Source organism: Balaenoptera musculus, chromosome 19 (genome assembly GCF_009873245.2).
Source record: "Balaenoptera musculus isolate JJ_BM4_2016_0621 chromosome 19, mBalMus1.pri.v3, whole genome shotgun sequence".
NCBI classification, from domain to species: Eukaryota; Metazoa; Chordata; class Mammalia; order Artiodactyla; family Balaenopteridae; genus Balaenoptera; species Balaenoptera musculus.
Window position 1 is genome coordinate 13,556,674 of NC_045803.1, and position 18,818 is coordinate 13,575,491.

At 52.8% G+C, this 18,818-nt stretch overlaps 1 protein-coding gene across 1 annotated transcript in view; it reads left to right on the top strand.

Annotated features, from left to right (window-relative positions):
* The window catches only part of LOC118885712 (Fc fragment of IgG binding protein), a 38,950-nt gene extending 24,988 nt beyond the window's left edge, over positions 1-13,962 (top strand). Inside the window, 10 exon segments of the mRNA XM_036834637.1 lie at positions 770-1,340; positions 1,666-2,282; positions 2,695-3,238; positions 4,337-4,908; positions 5,224-5,515; positions 5,518-5,796; positions 6,854-7,053; positions 9,714-10,097; positions 13,397-13,668; positions 13,790-13,962. Coding sequence (XP_036690532.1) covers positions 770-1,340; positions 1,666-2,282; positions 2,695-3,238; positions 4,337-4,908; positions 5,224-5,515; positions 5,518-5,796; positions 6,854-7,053; positions 9,714-10,097; positions 13,397-13,668; positions 13,790-13,793 — 3,735 coding nt within the window. The 3' untranslated portion in view covers positions 13,794-13,962.
* The last annotated feature ends 4,856 nt before the right edge of the window (positions 13,963-18,818 follow it).

The window sequence follows — 18,818 nt, forward strand, 5'->3', positions numbered from 1 at the left end:
TCTGACCCAGGTAAGCACCCTTGATTGTTTGTGAGGGAACAAATGAGAGGCCCAGAGCCTCCGACATGAAGAGAAATTGAGAGAGATGGAGAGAGAGAGAGAGATGGACTGCCCCTTTCTGCCCAGAATAATGGAGATGCAGATTAATGGCAGCTCACAGGGAGAGAATGAGGTATGGAACAGAGCAGGCCCTCAATAAACGATGGTGAGTGAGTGGAAGAAATGCCCAGACACACAGAGATGCACAGGAGATGATGAGAGAGGGAGGGACTAGGTGAATGAGACCCAGAGAAAGACCCAGAGAGATGGACCCAGAGAGAGAATGTCACACTCACACACACACACACACACACACACACACACACACGCAGAGAGAGACAGTGCACAAGTGAGAGAGACACAGAGAAGGGAGGGGGCCCAGAGAGAGAGAGACAAAGTGAGAGAAACTCAGAGAGAATCCAGAGAGAGAGAGATAGGTCTAGATGTAGAAAGAGGGAGAGAAACAGAGAGAGAGAGAGAGAGATAAGGGAGGGAGACAAAGATCAAAAGAGAAACCCAGAAAAAGCAGCAGAGTGTGCTTTCATTCTCCAGGGCCTGGACTAGAGCAGATGTCCATAATGTTTGTCAAATGACTATATGACCAGCAGTCACGGGGAAGGCCTTGGCAGCTCCCAGCCACGGCAGGACAAGCGAGGGAGGCAGGGGGCCAGAGCCGGGCCTCGGCATCTCCAGTGACCCGTGTTTGCCTCCCTTCCCCCTCTTCCCCCAGGTGAACGGCGTGCTGACGGCATTGCCTGTCTCTGTGGCCAGTGGGCGGCTTTCAGTCACCCAGGGCGCATCGAGAGCGGTGCTGGCCACCAACTTCGGGCTGCGGGTCAGCTATGACTGGGATTGGCGAGTGGAGGTGACGCTGCCTAGCAGCTATCATGGTGCGGTGTGTGGGCTCTGTGGGAACATGGACCGTAACCCCAGCAACGACCGAGCCTTCCCTAACGGCACGCTGGCTCCCTCCATACCCGTCTGGGGCGGCAGCTGGCGGGTTCCAGGCTGGGACCCACTGTGCTGGGATGAATGTCAGGGGTCCTGCCCAACATGCGCGGGACCGACTGGAGGAGTACAGGGGCCCCGCTTCTGTGGACCCCTGGCCCCTGGCTCCGGAGGCCCTTTCGCTGCCTGCCATGCCCACGTGGCCCCTGATAGCTTCTTCAAGGGCTGCGTTCTGGATGTCTGCCTGGGCGGTGGGGCCCAGGACATACTTTGCCAGGCTCTGGCTGCCTATGCCGCTGCCTGCCAGGCTGCTGGGATTGTCATTAAGGACTGGAGGACGCAGGCCGGCTGCGGTGAGTGTTGGGGGACAGAGCAGAAGCTGGGGGCAGGGGTCCTGTCTCTTTGGGACTGGTTTGGTTTCACTCCAGTCCTTCTGGGTCTGTTTGTTTTTTTCTGTCTTTCTGTTTTGTTTTTGTCTCTCAGTCCTCTTGGCGCTTGTCTCTGCTGTGTCCCCTTTGATTGTCTCTCATCCTCTCTCTCCCTGTCTCTGGGTCTTTCGTTGTCTCCTGCTCTGTCTCTCGTGGTCTCTGTCTGTCTCCTCCTACCCTATCCTCAGACCCCACCTCCTGACACCATTCTCTCCCTTTCTTTCCCTCCCGCTTCTTCATCCACCCACAGAGCTCTCCTGCCCAGAAAACAGCCACTACGAGCTCTGCGGCCCACCCTGCCCAGCCAGCTGCCCGTCTCCTGCACCCCCCACCGCCCCTGCCCCATGTGAGGGCCCCTGCACCGAGGGCTGCCAGTGCGACTCAGGCTTCGTGTTGAGCGCCGACCGCTGCGTTCCCCTGGATGGTGGCTGCGGCTGCTGGGCCAACGGCACCTACCACGAGGCAGGCAGCGAGTTTTGGGCTGATGCCACCTGCTCCCAGCGGTGCCACTGCGGGCCTGGCGGTGGCTCACTGGTCTGCAAGCCTGCCAGCTGTGGGCTAGGTGAAGAGTGTGCCCTACTGCCCTCAGGCCAGCATGGCTGCCACCCTATCAGCACAGCTGAGTGTAAGGCCTGGGGTGACCCCCATTACATCACCCTGGATGGACACCATTTCAACTTCCAAGGCGCCTGCGAGTACCTGCTGAGTATGCCCTGCCACGGACTACCCCCGGGGGTAGAGAACTTCACGGTCATTGTAGCCAATGAGCACCGGGGCAGCCAGGCCGTCAGTCACACCCGCACTGTCACCCTGCACATCTACGGCCACAGCTTCACCCTCAGTGCCCGCCGGCCTCGACAGCTGCAGGTGAGGGGTCAGTGGGCCAGGCAAGAGCATGTGCCAGCCCTGGAGTTGCCTGGGACAGTTAGGGGTCTGCCACTACTCTGATTGCCTTTCACAGGTTAACAGGGCAGATGGAGGGATCGAGAGTATAGGCCTTGGAGCTGGATGGCTTGAAGTAGTGGCTTCCCCATCTCTGAGCCTTAGTTTATTCCTCTGTAAAATGGGTCTAAGAACAGTACCTGCTTCGGAGGGTAGTGTGAGGAGCCAGTGACATCGTGCCTATAGTCGCTCATTATTAGTACTACTACTAATTACAAGGGGGGAGGTCACGTGCACAGGGACCCTACCCGCCACCCCCCGCCACTAGATAGTGGAGTAAGGATTCGAATCTGTGCCTGCGACGTTCACTACCCCCACTCCCACCCCGACCCTGTAGGTGGACGGCAAGCTGGTGGCGCTGCCCTTCCAGCTGGACTCGCGCCTGCGCGCACACCTGAGCGGCGCCGACGTGGTGGTAACCACGGCCACGATGATCTCGCTGGCTTTCGACGGAGACAACAACGTGCGCCTGCGCGTGCCGGCGGCGTACGCGGGCGCCCTTTGTGGCCTGTGCGGGAACTACAACCAGAACCCGAAAGACGACCTGAATGCGGTGGGCGGGAACCCGGGCGGCTGGCAAGTGGGCGGCGCCAAGGGCTGCGAAGAGTGCGTGCCCGGGCCGTGCCCGCAACCCTGCACGCAGGAGCAGCAGGAGCCCTTCGGCGGCCCGGACGCCTGCGGCGTGATCTCTGCCCCCGACGGCCCGCTGGTTCCTTGCCACAGCCGCGTGCCGCCCGCGCAGTACTTCCAGGCCTGTTTGCTGGACACCTGCCAGGCTCAGGGCCATCCGGGAGGCCTCTGCCCTGCCGTGGCCGCCTATGTGGCAGCCTGCCAGGCCGCTGGGGCCCAGCTCGGCGAGTGGAGGCGGCCGGACTTCTGTCGTGAGTACTGATGCATGCATGGGCCGCATAGCAGGGGTCTCCCCTCCTCCCCCGTTCCCAGGGCTCTAAGACAAGAGCCTTCTTCTCGGTGGGGCTTAGGCACCACCCTGCCTCCCCTGAGCCCAGATATCTCCTGTGAAAGAAACATCTTGGCGTTCACACACTGAAATATACCAGGTCACATACTGAAGTGGTAGAGACTCAGATTACACGTGGTTGGAAACCCTGCGTCCAGTACCCTCTCAGGACTCACGCGCTCAGATAGACTGGGGTGGCTGACCCTGTCCAAGCTACACAGCTAGATAACACCTGGTCAGGTAGATTCTCTCAGCTCCCCCTGGTCAGAGAGACCTAGAGAGTTACACCTGGTCAGATGCCCCTAGAGGGTTTTAAACAGGGAAATACACAGGGTCGGATAGAACTGGTCCCATAACCTCAGACAGAGACTCCTCTGGTTAGAGACACTTGATCACATTTACACTGAGACACACTTAGGCAGATACACCCACGTAGAATCAGGACCCTGACATAGCCCCAGGCAGATACATACAGATTCATGGCCAGATGGTCCTGGGCAGTTCCCCTCAGACAGATCTCCTGGTCAGATTTATCCTGTCAGCTTCACCCAATCCACATACATGTGGTCAGAGTCACACACTGACAGACCCTGTCGTCGAGACCGTGAGAGGCTCCAGGTCAGACACTGACAGTCAGGCATACTCGTGTGGACTCATACCCCAAGGTATATCTGGGCCCACACCCCGGCCAGATTCACACCCTGAGATACTCACAGTTGGTTCCTGCATATCTTGGTCAGATATATGAGGTTGGATTCACCCAGTCAGATCGACTCGATCTTTAGAAACACTTGATCCGGTTGACACACTACCTGGGCAGAGAGACCCCAGATCCCCACACTGAATCCCCCCGTTAGATGTAGTGGATCAGGCACCCCGCTCAGATCCCCAGACAGATTCACTCACGAAATGTGCTCAGACAAAACATACAGATTCACCTGGGCAGGTTCTCCCGCTCCGTGCCTCCCCTGTGTCCCCCTCCCTCGTGCCTGCCTCGCTCATTCCCCTCTTGTCCCCACAGCCCTCCAGTGCCCGGCCCACAGTCACTACAAGCTCTGTGGTGACTCCTGCCCTGTGAGCTGCCCGAGCCTCTCAGCGCCCGAGGGCTGTGAATCCACCTGCCGGGAGGGCTGTGTCTGCGACGCTGGCTTTGTGCTGAGTGGAGACACCTGCGTGCCTGTGGGCCAGTGCGGCTGCCTCCACGAGGGCCGTTACTACCCGCTGGGCGAGGACTTCTACCCGGGTTCTGAGTGTGGGCGGCGCTGCGAGTGTGGGCCGGGCGGCCAGGTCAGCTGCCAGGAGGGCGCGGCCTGTGGGCCCTATGAGGAGTGCCGGTTACAGGACGGGGTCCAGGCCTGTCGCCCTACAGGCTGTGGCCGCTGCCTGGCCAGCGGGGGCGTCCACTACATTACCCTCGACGGCCGTGCCTACGACCTGCATGGTTCCTGCTCCTATATCTTGGCCCAGGTCTGCCACCCGCAGCCTGGGGACGAGGACTTTACCATTGTGCTTGAGAAGAATGCGGCTGGAGATCCCCAGCGTCTGGTGGTTACTGTGGCTGGCCAGGTTGTGGGCCTGGCTCGAGGGCCGCAGGTGAGTGGACATGGCCTTGCCCTGGGGGTCTGAGGGCAACCTGGCCCCACCTTGGGGGCTCTGAGGGGGACAGGGCCCACCCTGGGGGTTTTGAGCGAGATATGACCCCACCCCAGGGGGGACTGAACGAGACACAGCCCTGCCCTGGGGTCTCTGAGGGGGACACGACCCTGCCCTGGGAAGTCTGGGGAGGACATGGCCCCACCCCAATGTGACTGAGAGAGAGACAGCTGCATCCTGGGAGTCTGAGGGAACTGCCTTACCTGCCTTACCTGTGCTTCTATGAGTCCCTGACGCATCTGACCCTCCATCCAGGTCACTGTGGACGGCGAGGCCGTAGCCCTGCCTGTGGCTGTGGGCCACGTGCGGGTGACCGCCGAGGGCCGGAACATGATTCTGCAGACCACCAAGGAGCTGCGTCTTCTCTTTGACGGCGATGCCCACGTCCTCATATCCATCCCTAGCCCCTTCCGTGACCGGCTTTGTGGCCTCTGTGGGAACTTCAACGGCAACTGGAATGATGACTTTGTCCTGCCTGATGGCGCCGTGGCCCCCAGCGTGGATGCCTTTGGAGCCGCATGCGGGCGCCCAGCTCCCTCCCAGGGCTGTAGCGAGGCTGCGGGCCCCAGGGCTGCCCACTGTGCTCAGCAGAGGAGACGGCGCCGCATGAGAGCCTTGAGGCCTGCGGGCGGCTCCGGGATGTCAAGGGCCCCTTCTCCGCCTGCCATGCGTCTCTGAGCCCCTCTGAGTACTTCCGCCAGTGCGTGTATGACCTCTGTGCCCAGAAGGGCAACAGTGCCGCCCTCTGCCGCAGCCTGTCAGCCTACACAGCGGCCTGCCAGGCAGCTGGCGTGGCCGTGAAGCCCTGGAGGACAGACAGCTTCTGCCGTGAGTGTCCATGGGCCCCTGGGAGGACGTCAGCCCAGGCTCGGGGGCCCCTCTGGCCTGCTCCCTGTCCTGTCTGCGTCTCAGGAGCAGTCCCCAGCTCCTCCCACAGCACACCCTGCTGGCTTCCCTCCTGCCTGGCTGACTGGCCCTTCTCAGACTCCTTTCAGGGACCCGCTCTCCTGAGACCTCAGATACAGTTCTTCTCAAGGCCCATCCTGAACATTTTTGTGGCGACCTTGGAGGGTGGGTCGGGCAGGTCAGAAGCTCACACAATAAAGCCTGAGTCTGTGGCTCACCCAGTTCCTCCAGGATGGGACCATAGCCCCTCAGATCCTTTAGGACAAGGCTGCAGCTCCCTCAGACGCCCAGCCCAAGACTGTACCTCTTAGATACCCCCAGTCAGGGCTTATCTGTTTCCTTCAAACCCCCAGGACAGGGCCATGTCTCCTTGGACTCTCCTGGACAAGGCGGTGGCCACTCATGCCCCCAGGGCAGGGCTGTGTCTCCTTCATTCTCCTCAGGGTAGGACCTACATCCAGGCCCATACCTACCCTTATAGCCTTAGATTTGTCCTCAGTGCTGGCAGTAGACACTGTCTGTCTCCATGTCTGACCTCTCTCCTGACTGCCAGCCTCATGGGTCCAGTGACCTCCTGGACACTTTCCACGTGGTGCCCTCAGGGTCCCTCACACACCTCCTATTCCTTGATCCTGGTCCTCATCTCGGGGCAACCACACCATCCACCAGTTGCTGAGCCAGAGCCCAGACCCTCACTCTGGTTGCTCCCCCTGCATCCTCACAGCTCCCATCCTGGCCCTGACCCCTCTGCCTCTGCTTCCCGCACCCTGGCCCGGACCTTCTGTCTGTATTTCCCCAGTGCAGCCCTGGGCCATCACTATCTGTCCCACTGACATGAGCTCCATAGGGCACGGCCTGGAGCTGTCTTCCTTGCTGTGTCCCCAGCACCGGCAGCCCAGAGCTGGGTGTGCAGTAGGCCCCATTCGTTATTCAGTGGCCGTGTGTAGGTGTGACGCCACCCTGCCTTCTCTCTCCGCAGCGCTCCAGTGCCCTGCCCACAGCCACTACTCCATCTGCACGCGCTCCTGCCAGGGCTCCTGTGCGGCTCTCTCTGGCCTCACGGGCTGCACCACCCGCTGCTTTGAGGGCTGTGAGTGTGACGACCGCTTCCTGCTGTCCCAGGGTGTCTGCATCCCTGTCCAAGACTGCGGCTGCACCCATGACGGCCGATACTTGCCGGTAAGCAGGAGCTTGAGATGGGCAGGGAGGGTGGAGGAGCTTGAGGGGGACTCAGAGTTTCTGTGCTGACCGCCTCGAGGATGGGGACAGAGAGGCTGCCACCACTTCCCTGCTGTGTTACTCAGTGTTAGTAACGTCCCTGTGTTAGTTTCCTGTGGCTGCTGTGACGAATGACCGCAACTCGGTGCCTTAAAACAAGAGAAATTTATTCTCTCACAGTTCTGGAGACCAGAAGACAGAAATCAGGATAACTGGGGCAAGAGGTCGGCAGGGCGGCACCCCCTCCAGAGGCTCTAGGGGAAAACCTGTTCCCTGCCTCTCCCAGCTTTTGGTGGCTGCAGACATTCCTTGGCTTATGGTCACATCACTCCAATTTCTGCTTCCATGTCACATTTCCCCTCCTCTTCTGTGTCATAAAATTTCCCTCTGGCTCCTTCTTATAAGGATACACTTGATTGTATTTAAGGCCCACCCAGGGTAATCTCAACATCTCAAGATTCTTAATCACAACTGCAAACACCCTTTTTCCATATAAGGTAACATTTACTGGGTCTAGGACCTGATGTCTTTGGGGTGGCCATTATCGGGCCTACTACAGTCTCCTTCCTGAGCCTCATTTTCTCCATCTGTAAAATGGGGTTAATCATCATCCTTGCACCATAGGTGTCTGAGGAATCGGGGGTGATTGTGCTTGAAAGGCACTCACTGAGCACTGGGCCTCACCCTCAATGTTCATCACACTCAGTAAAAATAATAGTAATTTACAGCAGCACAGCTACAGTCATTTAATAATGGGAATCGAAAGTTAATAATTGATTTACTTTTGTGACTGATATTTTTTGAGCTCTTACTATGCACCAAGTTTGTCATAGACGTCATTTGATAGTCACAGCAATTCTACAAGACACGTACTATTGTTATTTTCCCCATTTTATGGATGACAAAGAGAAGTCAGCCCAAGGCTACCCGTTAGCAAGTGGGGAGTCTGGGATGCACACCCCAGCAGCCTGGGCTCACCTTCTGAACTACTAGGCTGTCCTGCTTCTTCAAAAGCATATTTATCAAATAAAGGAAAGATGGATTACCACATCCCTTCCCCGTTCCTCCCAGTTTTATTAACGGCAGAAAGGTAGGCTAGAGTCTCTAGAAGTGTAGGACTTCTGCGGAAGAAGATGCCAAACTCCTCCTACTCCTTCCTTCAGGCCTCACCGCCTACAGGAAGCCCTCTCTGATCCCCTAGGCTGGGTTAGGCTCCTCCTCTGGACTCCCACAGACCCCTCTGCTTCCCCATGCCAGCCTTGACCGCTCTGCCCATGCTAGAAGGTTTCTTGGATTTGTGGGTCTGATATTCAGGGGAGAGGTCTGGGCTGGAGACATAAATGTGAGAGTCATCAGTATAGAGATGGTAATTTTTTTAAATTAAATGTATTCATTTTGTTTAAAGTTCTCAAACTTTTATTTTTAAATAATTCAAATTTAAGAAAAATTGCAAGAATAGTACAAAGAACTCCTGCCTACCCTTTACTCAGGTACTTCGAATGTTGACCTTTTTTGCCACTTTATCATCCCCCCTCTCTCTCTCTCTCTCTCCATATATATGTTTGTATGCATACACACATACTGCTTTTCCTGCACCATTTGAGAGTATGATGCAGACATAGTACCCCTTTACCGCTAAATACTTTTGCAAGGATTTCTTAAGAATAAAAAAACTCATTTGATCTGACCACAGTACAATTCAAAGTCAGAAAATTAATACTGACTCGATACTGTTATCTAACGTAAAGGTTTTATTTGAATTTCACCTGTTGTCCCAATAATGGTCTCTATAACAATTACCCCCACCTGACCCACACCCTGGGCCAGAGTGCAACTGAGGATCAGACACTGCTTTTAGTCTTCATGAGATTTGGTGAGATCACCAGGTGGTAAATGGTAGATAGAGAAAGAATAGTTCTGAGGACTAAACCCTGGGCAGGATAGTGTTCAGGATTCGGGAGATGAGGAGGAACTTGAAAATGCAGTGAAGAAAGAACAGCCACTCAGACAGGAGAAAACCAGGAGAAAGTCCATTTCCTGGAACTGGGTTTCCAGGGCCCTCTGTTCTAGGCTGGGGGTGCCAGGACTCTGGAGTATCTCCAGTGCCCACTCCTACCTGTATCAGTTAGCTTTTGCTGGGTTGCAAACCACCCCCAAAACATAGTGGCTTAAAACAACGGTTTGTTTAGTTCACAATTATGCAGCTCTGCAGTTTGGGCTGGGATCAGCAGGGCAGTTCTTCTGCCATCCCCTGGGCTCACTCACACATCTGTGGCCCCCCAGTGGGTCAGCTGAGGGCTGGCTGTCTCTCTTCCACGGGGTCTCTCATACTCAGGCAGGCTGGCCCGTGGTGTCTGGGCAGGGTTCCGAGAAAGAGAGAGGAAAGCTGTAAGGTCTCTTGAGGTCCAGGCTTGAACCTGGCACAGCGTTGCTTCTGCTGCATTGTAATAACCAAGGCATGGTCGTAAGGCCAGCCCAGATTCGTGAGGAAGGGGAAATAAACTCCATTTCTTAATGGGAGCTACTGCAAAGTCACTCTGCATGGATCCAGAGGGTTGAAGGGTTGTGTCTGATTTTGCAGTCCACCACACCACTGTAAACTGGCCCCTTTCTGTGCACAGGTGAACTCCTCCCTGCTGACCTCAGACTGCAGCGAGCGCTGTTCCTGCTCCTCAAGCTCCGGCCTGACGTGCCAGGCGGCCAGCTGTCCGTCAGGCCGCGTATGCGAGGTCCAGGCTGGGGCCCGGGACTGCTGGGTCCCCCATGGCCTCTGTTCCCTCTCTGTGGATGCCAACCTCACCACCTTCGATGGGGCCCGCAGTGCCGTCAGCTCCCCCGGCATCTACGAGCTCTCTTTCCGCTGCCCAGGACTACAGGAGACCGTCCCGTGGTACCGTGTGGTCGCTGATGTCTGGCCCTGCAACGGCAAAGCTGAAGTTCTGGGCCGGGTTCACATCTTCTTCCAGGATGGACTGGTGACCGTGACCCGAAACAAGGGCGTGTGGGTAAGCCTGGACACAGGGGGCATGTCTCCCCCGGGCTTTGTTCTTCCTGTTGCAGTGTCCCTACATTCCTGGCAGCCCATCTGTCTTGCTGTCTGTTTTCTTTACAGATCTCTGCAGTTTGTTTCTCTGGATTTGTATTTGTGTCAATACTTCAAACTTAGTCCCTCTATTCTGGCTGAGCTCTTGAAGAGCAAAAACACATTCAAGTAACTTACTAGTTTTGATTTTAGTGTTAATCAAGACTCTGTTGGTTGCAAGTGACAGAAAACCAAATTCAGAGCGCCTTGAGTAAAAATGAATTGATTGGCCCACATAACTAGAAAATCCAGGGGCAGAGCTTCAGGAGTGGCTGGATCCAGGTGCCTGGCAGTGTCATCGAGATTTGTACCTCTGTGTTTTAGACTTGCTGTCCACCAAATCAGCTTCATTCTCTGTGACTCCCCACAACATACTCATGAGACAGGGACTATTATTATCCCCATTTTACACAGAGGGGAAACTAGGGCCCCAAAAGGTGACATCATTTACTCAAGTCACTCAGAGAGTACCTGGGAGATCCAGGCTTTGAACCCACCAGCACCCAGGCTCTGAACCACTTTGATGGGAATGGAGTGTGGTGGTGACTGTGTGGCTATAAGGGACCAAGATGGACTCCAGGTGCCCTGCTCAGTGGGAACATCCTTTGGACTCTCTCAATTCCAGGCCACTTGACCCTTCCCTCAGCCATCTTTCAGCTTGCTCTTAGGGCCCCCTCAGGCCTAGTCATTGTTTGCCTCATGAGTCCATTCCAGCCCCAGTGGGTCCTCCCTCGTGCCCCTTGACTTCTGTTGACTTACCACTGCCTTGCATTGGCCAAACCCCACAGTTCTCACCGCCCCAATTCCAAATTTCTAGAGAGAGAATCTGGCCGAACTGAGGGCTGATGCTGACTCAGAGTCTAATCAGCCGTGGCCCAAGTAATAGAGCCTAAGACCCAAACACAGATGTCAGGCTGCCCTGAAGTTCCCATGTCTCTGTTTCCATGACCTGTTCATTGATGGCAGAGACACCCACTGGTGTCTTCTGGGTCTAGTGGGGCGACAAAGCCAATGCTCCACACACTTCTCCCCCAGTGAATGGTCTGTCTACAGCCCTCCACCAGTGCATCGAGGTGGTCCGAGACTCAGCCCTGCTGAGCGCAGGGAAGCTTGAGTTCTCTTGTTAGTGTAATCTGGACCAGTCACTCTTTTTCTCTGGCCCTCTGCTTGATCCATAATTCGGGTGAACAGACCCCTACTCTTGACCTTCCCTCGCTCCTCTATCAAGAAACGATTCTCTACACAGCAGATGTTCTAGGAATGTGAATCAGATCAGGGCATTCTGCTGCTTAAAACTCTACAGTGACTTCCCAGAACAACATTCCAAACTCAAGCCACCTCCCTTCCATGGCCTTGTGGGATCGGACTGCTGCCAACCTCACCAACCTCATTTCCTACAACTCCTTCCCTCATTGGCTGTGCTGATAATAAGCCAAGCTGACCTTTATTCTATTCATACAACAGAGCAAGCTTGTTCCCACCTCGGGGCCTTTGCATTCGCTGTTCCCACTGCTGCAATGCAGATGTTCTAAGAGTTGGCTCCTTCTCATCCTTCAGACCTCAGTTCTGGCATCGCTTCTACAGAGAGGCCTTTCCCAACTACCAATGGAAGCTCTGACTCCATCCCAGACTCAGTGCTGTTACTCTGGTTTATTTCCTTCAAGTGCTTATCACTATCTGAGGTTATCCATTATTTCTTTGTGTTTGTTGCCTTTCTCCATTACTAGAATATAATCCTCAGGTGGGCAGGGATCCTGTTCATCTTGATCATCACTTTGTCACCGGTACCCAGATCAGGGCCTGGCACCAAGAGGGTACCCAGGAAACGTTTGGTTCTGTGAATACATTCATCCCTGTTGCCTCTGCGCCAGGCCACATGCTGGGTAACACAGATAACTCAGACCCAGTTCTTATATCGTCGAAGCTTGCAGCCAGGTGAAACTTTCCATCCATCTCTCCAACTGTCCTTCACTGCATCCATCCCTCCTTCTTCTTTCCTCCTTCCACCTCTCTTTCCTTTTTCCCTCTCTTCCTCCTCCCTCCCCTCCCTCCATTCCTTCCTTCCATCCATCCATTTATTCACCCACCCATCCATCCATCTTTTCAGACCTATCGACTTATCTTTCCAGTCTGTCTACCCAACTCTCCAATCATCTGGCAGAGGAAGAGTCACATAAAAAAGCATTTAGAAAAAAAGTACTTTTCTTTGAAACAAGGCTTGCTAGGGAATCTAACTTTAGAAGGGTTAACTCATCGAAGAAAACAGACAACAGGACTTCCCTGGTGGCACAGTGGTTAAGAATCAGCCTGCCAATGCAGGGGACACGGGTTCAAGCCCTGGTCCGGGAAGATGCCACATACCACAGAGCAACTAAGCCCGTGTGCCACAACTACTGAGCCTGCGCTCTAGAGCCCGCAAGCCACAACTACTGAGCTCGCGCACCACAACTACTGAAGCCCATGCACCTAGAGCCTGTGCTCCGCAACAAGAGAAGCCACCGTGATGAAAAGCCCGCGCACCTCAACAAAGAGTAGCCCCCACTTGCCCCAACTAGAGAAAGCCTGTGTGCAGCAATGAAGACCCAACGCAGCCATAAGTAAATAAATAGATAGATAGATAGATAGATAAATTTATTTTTTAAAGAAACCAACAGACAACAGTTATTTAAAGGGAAAAACTCACAAGGTTACTGAGTCCACAGCCAGTAATGGAGAAATAGTCATTTTCTCACATGATTATTATACTTGCTAGGTCATTACTTGTCTTCAGACATCAGCATTGAAAAAATAAGGGATGAAGTTGCCTTGTTAGGGAACCAGTAACTTACAGGACATGCTCAAGTGTTCTTTTCTTTTGAAAACTAGAATCAGACAGGATGATGCTGGGGTTTGACTGCCTGTTTGTTTATCCGGTACAAGTGCTTCCCCCCAACCCCGGCCGCCCTTGGAATGTTGTGTGCACGCCTGCTTATGCACTGATACATCTGTTCATCCATCCACTCTCTGTCCTTCCATCCATCCATCCACATCTCCAACTACCTTAGGTTTCCATCTCTCCATTTGGTGCATTCATCCAGGTCTTCATCTCTCTCAGAATCCGCCTCTCTGCTTTTACTCCTTGAACTTGTTGTCTTCCCTGGGGTCTCCATCCTAGTAACACCCCAGCTCTCCTGTGGTTCCAGCCTCACCTCTGTGTTTCACCCACCCTCCCCCAACCACCAGGTGAATGGTCTCCAAGTGGGTCTCCCAGCTGAGGTGTTAACATCTGTGTCCGTGAGTCGGAATCCGGATGGCTCCGTGCTAGTCCAGCAGAAGGCGGGGGTTCGGGTGCAGCTTGGCACCCATGGGCAGCTGGCTGTGGTGGTCAGCGATGACCATGCCGGGATGCTGTGTGGGGCCTGCGGAAACTTTGACGCAGACCAGACCAACGATGGGCATGACTCCCAGGAGGAGACAGCATTGGAGAAGTGGAGAGCACAGGACTTCTCCCCATGGTGAGGAATGTAGCTTGGAAGCCAGGCTACTTGGAGCAGGGGCACCTGGGTCCTCATGGGAAAGGGGCAGTCGGGGTGGGTGCTCAGTCTACAAAAAGTGCTAAGTGTCTGTCTCTTGCAGTTAGGACTGAGCAGTCATCCACCGGGAATGAGGACTTCAGGACCCGAACCTCCTGGAGGTTGCAATAATTGAAGGATGCACTCTGTCACTGTATGTCCCTCATCCACTCTACCCCTTTGCTGAGCCACTGAGGCCAACTGTGAAAGCATTGAATAAATAGCTTAAGCTAAGCTGCATACCAATGTGCCTGTCTAATGTCTTCTCATCCCTGACTTTCCTTCCTGCACAGCAGGTGTCAGATGCCTGGGGAATCTGGCACATGATGAATATTTGTTGGCAGGTGAGGGGATGGATGGATGGAGATAGATGGGTAGATTGGGAATAAGATGGGTGGGGAAATGGGAAAATGGAGAAATGGAGGATTAGAAAAATGGATGGATGAGAAGATGAATAATTGGACGGAAGAAGTAGAAAATGAAAAGAAAGATCAATAGATTCTGACTTTATCATTTATAACCCTGGCACATTAATGTTTCCTTATACGTTTTAGTCCACTCAGGTTGCTGTAACAAAATACCATAAAATGGGTAGCTTATAAACAACAAAAGTTTAAATTTCTCACAGTTCTGGAGGCTGGGAAGTCCGAGATCAAGGCACCAGCAGATTCGGTGTCTGGTAAGAGCCTGCTTTCTGGTTCATAGGTGGCTATGTCACGCGCCCTTGTTGGAAGGACAAGGGTATTCTCTGGGCCTCTTTTATAAAGGCATTAATCTCATTCATGAAGGCTCCACCCTTACAACCTATCACTTCCCAAAGTCCCCACCTCCAAATATTATCACATTGGAGACAGGTTCCGACACATGAATTTTGAGGGGACACAAACATTCAGCCAAAAGCATCATATTTAAAGTAGAGCTAAGGATGGGACTTCCCTGGTGGTCCAATGGTTAAGACTCTGCACTCCCAAAGCAGTGGGCCCGGGTTCAATCCCTGGTCAGGGAACTAGATCCCGCATGCCACAACTAAGAGCCTGCATGCTGCAACTAAAGATCCTGCATGCCGTGACTAAAGATCCTGCATGCTGCAACTAAAGATCCTGCATGCCACAGCTAAAGAGCCTGCATGCAGCAACGAAGATCCTGCGTGCCACAACTAAGACCCGGTGCAGCCAAATAAATAAATATTTAAAAAATAAAGTAGAACTAAGGATAGTACCTACCTCTCAAGAGTTGGAGCAAGGATTTAATGTGTTCATCCAAACTACAAGTCAAAAATTGAAGTCTCTCTTCCCTTTGAAACCTGTCTCGTGCCCTGCCTGTAGTGGTCTTCCCCACCTCAGTGAATAGCACTACCAATCCTCAGTCTAGCAGCCAGAAAATGGGGAAATGTTCTTGCTTCTTCCCTCCCCTTTGCCATCTATTCAGTTCATCAACAAATCTTTTTGGATGGTATCAAAACACACCTGAAATCTGTCTGTCTTTCTTCTTGTGCCCACTGTCACCACCATCCTCACTCATGTCAACAACAATAGCCTACCATCTGCTCTTCCCTGCCTGTAATTCATCCTCACAGCCACTAGAGGACTCTTCTTTACATGTAAATAGGACCACTGGCTATAAATTTATCTTGTCATAAAATCAAATTCCTTCACCTTGTCCTACAAGGCCCCTGTTAACCTCTTCTGACTCATCTCCTATCACTGTACTTCCTGCTGACTACGATTTGGGAACCTGATCTTTCAGGGTATTGAACATGGCAAAATTTTTCACTTCATTCCTTTGTGAAAAGCTGTCATCACATGACTAGATGCTTCTCATCCTTCAGATGTCCACTTACATGTTGCTACCTTAGAGAGGGCTTCCACAACCACCTCACTTAAAGTGATTTCCTCTGTTCCTTTCCGTCCTTAACCTGTGGGGTCTGATGCAACTCCGGGTAGTTAGTGTCCGAACCGAATTAAATTATAGGTCAGCAGGTGGAGTCTGCAGAGAACTGGAGAGTTGCTTGGTGTGGAGATACATTTGGTGTCAGAAGTGAAGTGTATGAGCACAAAAACAGTTTTCTTTTACGGCACAGGAGGTAACGGTGCCGTTGCCTGGTAGATACGGGGATAGGAGGATACTGCAGTTCTCTTATGACTGCTTGTATGTTCTCATGCAATTGGGAAGCAAGGTCATCAGCTAAGAGTAAGAAAGAAAGAGAAAGTTTTGAGGTCTGATGAGAAGAGAGAGCGCAAAACAATCCTTCAAGAAAATGAGTCCAACTGCTTTGGGAAAGTGTGTCAGTTTCTTAAAAAGGTAAACATACTCTGATCACATGACTCAGCCATTTGACTCCTGGGACTCCTCTCAAGAAAAATGAAAGCATTTGTCCACACCGGTACTTGTAAGTGAATGGTTATAGCAGCATTAATAACCTGCACACTGGAAACATGTCGAATGCTCGACTGGTGGACAGACAAACGAAATGCGGTATAGCCATACGATGAATCCTCAGCAATGAAAAGGAACCAACTACTGATACATGCAACCATTTGGAACATGATGCTAAGTGACAAAAGCCAGACGCAGAAGGCTACATGTTGTACGGTTTTGTTTGTATGAAATGGGATGATGGACCTGTTCTGAAACTGGATTGCGGTGATGGGCGCACAATTGTACACATTTACTAAAATGTGTGGACCTATACACTTAAAATAGGTGGATTTGATGGTATGTAAATTATGCCTTAATCAGGCATTTTAAAATGAGCACATTACCCATACTATTAAGAAAAAAAAGGAAATGAGAGAATGAATTAATTAGGGACATGCGATAGGATGGCTGGGCCGCATTAGGGACCACTTGGGTTTGTGGTCATGAATGCGAAGTGAGACCAGCCAGGGTGGGTGTGGGTTTTTCTCCATCCATATTCAGCTTCCAATGAGCAGGTGCGGAGGAGGTGGAGAGTGGACTCAACTGGGTGCAAAAGATAAAGTTAGAAGTTTGAGGGTGTGAGCGAAGGAGAGAACACTGGATGAGGAATCGGGCTGGGTGGTGAGAGTACTGTGGTCACAAGGGGGTGAGGGGCAGGGAAAAGGAGGTCAGCTTATGTGGGTGAAGGCTCCTCGGAGCAATAGGTTTAGAGGGAGTGAGCTGGAAAGACAGGAGGTGATGGGCAGACAGTGAGACGCATGGAACTGAGACTCTGCAGGGGCTGTGGTTTTGGGGTTGCCACTGTATGGGGGTGGGCCTTTCTCCCCCACTGGCCTGGGATCTCGGGGCTGCCACAGTCACCATTGTGTCCCCAGCACAAAGTCTAAGTGTGGGAAGGAAGTGTTGGGTGGAGGACGAGATCGCTAGAGAAGAGGAAGTCAAGGCATCGAGAGGCCAGAATGCTCAAAGGTTCATCTATCTGAATTTGGAAATCACCAAGAATTATGAGAGGAGCAGCTTGTGTGGCAGTGAGCCTGGAGCTAAAAAGATGCGATGAGGTGCAGTGACTTGGGAGTTGATAAAGCTGGTTACAAGAATGGGAGCAGGTGCTGTGTATAAACTTCAAAGTTAGGGGCTTAGAGAAGAGGCAGAGAATGGTTTAGAAGCGGCCACGAGGAGCACGGAGGAGCTTATGCTATCTACAGGCCCAGGGGGCATGAAGGCTGAGGAAGAGAAAACAGCCCCTGCTTAGAAGGGCTGCATGGAAAGACATGTCTTCATGGGAGAGCTAGGTTGTGGTCAGAGCAGCAAGGCAAAAGGAAGGTTCAGAGGACATGGGGGACATCCGATAAAGCCCTCAGTGCTTTATCCCAGCCCTGACCATTCTGCCTGTACTTCCCCCATTCTGGCCCTGACCCCTCTGGGCTGCCAACTGTCTGAGGCAGCTCCAGGAAGCCTGGACTCTTTCAGTCACCATTGTGCCCCCAGCACAAAACCAGAAGGCACCCCGTAATTACTCACTGGTAGTGGCCATTTCAGGTTGCAAGTTGGCAGGTGAAATACCTCAGACCCAGGAGATGGTGCCAGGATTCCAGAATACAGTCTGCACTGTACACTGAGGATTTTCATCCTTTAGAAAAAAAACCGTTTTTAATTGGAAGGCAAACAGTAAAATCCATCAGTAGTAGGTAACATCACCCTGAATTGGAGCCATTTGAATTATTACATAGCTCCTGGAAATCCAGCATAGACTCAGCAGATTTTCCATCTTAATATGTAAACAAATTTTCAGGAATGTTTCTGAGACCCTTCACAGAGAACTCAAGATAGCATAGGTTCATTCATTCCTTCAACAAACATTTACTGAGCACCCACTCTGTGCCAGGCCCTGTTCTGGGTACAAAGTGATACAACAATGAACAGAACAGACCAGTGGATTCTCCTGGAGGTTGTTAGTAACTTCTCACAGTAGCACTTATTTTGCTTTGTGGAATGAATATGAGGATGAATATTCAAATTATAAAATTACCAAAAAATTCTCAGTATTTACACAGAATCTTCTCCCTCCTCCCTCCGTCCTCTGCCTGCATCCTGATCTGGTCCATCCTGTCTCCTACCTGATCCACTGCAGCAGGCCCCTCCTTGGTCTTCTTGCTCCCACCCCGCTCCCTCATTCTGTTTCCCACATGCAGCCAGAGTGACCCAAGTCAGATCATATCCATTCTCTGTTCAGGACCCTCCATCTCATTCAGAGTAAAAGTCAAAGTTCTCACCCCAAGGCCCCACATAATTTGCCTTGTTAACCTCCCTGCCCTCATCTCCTCCCACTCTCCCCTCCTCACTCTGTCTGGACCACATTCCTCAGTGTTTCTGCAACCCTCCTTACTTTTCCTGCCTCAGGGCCTTTGCACCTAAAATCCTAGCTGCCTGGAACTTTCTTCCTCCAGATAGAAGCATGCCTCACTCCTTACTGGATGCGGCTTCCCTGGTGGCGCAGTGGTTGAGAATCCGCCTGCCATTGCAGGGGACACGGGTTCGAGCCCTGGTCCGGGAAGATCCCACATGCCGTGGAGCAACTAAGCCCGTGCGCCACAACTACTGAGCCTGTGCTCTAGAGCCCACGAGCCACAACTACTGAGCCCACGTGACACAACTCCTGAAGCCCGCGCGCCTAG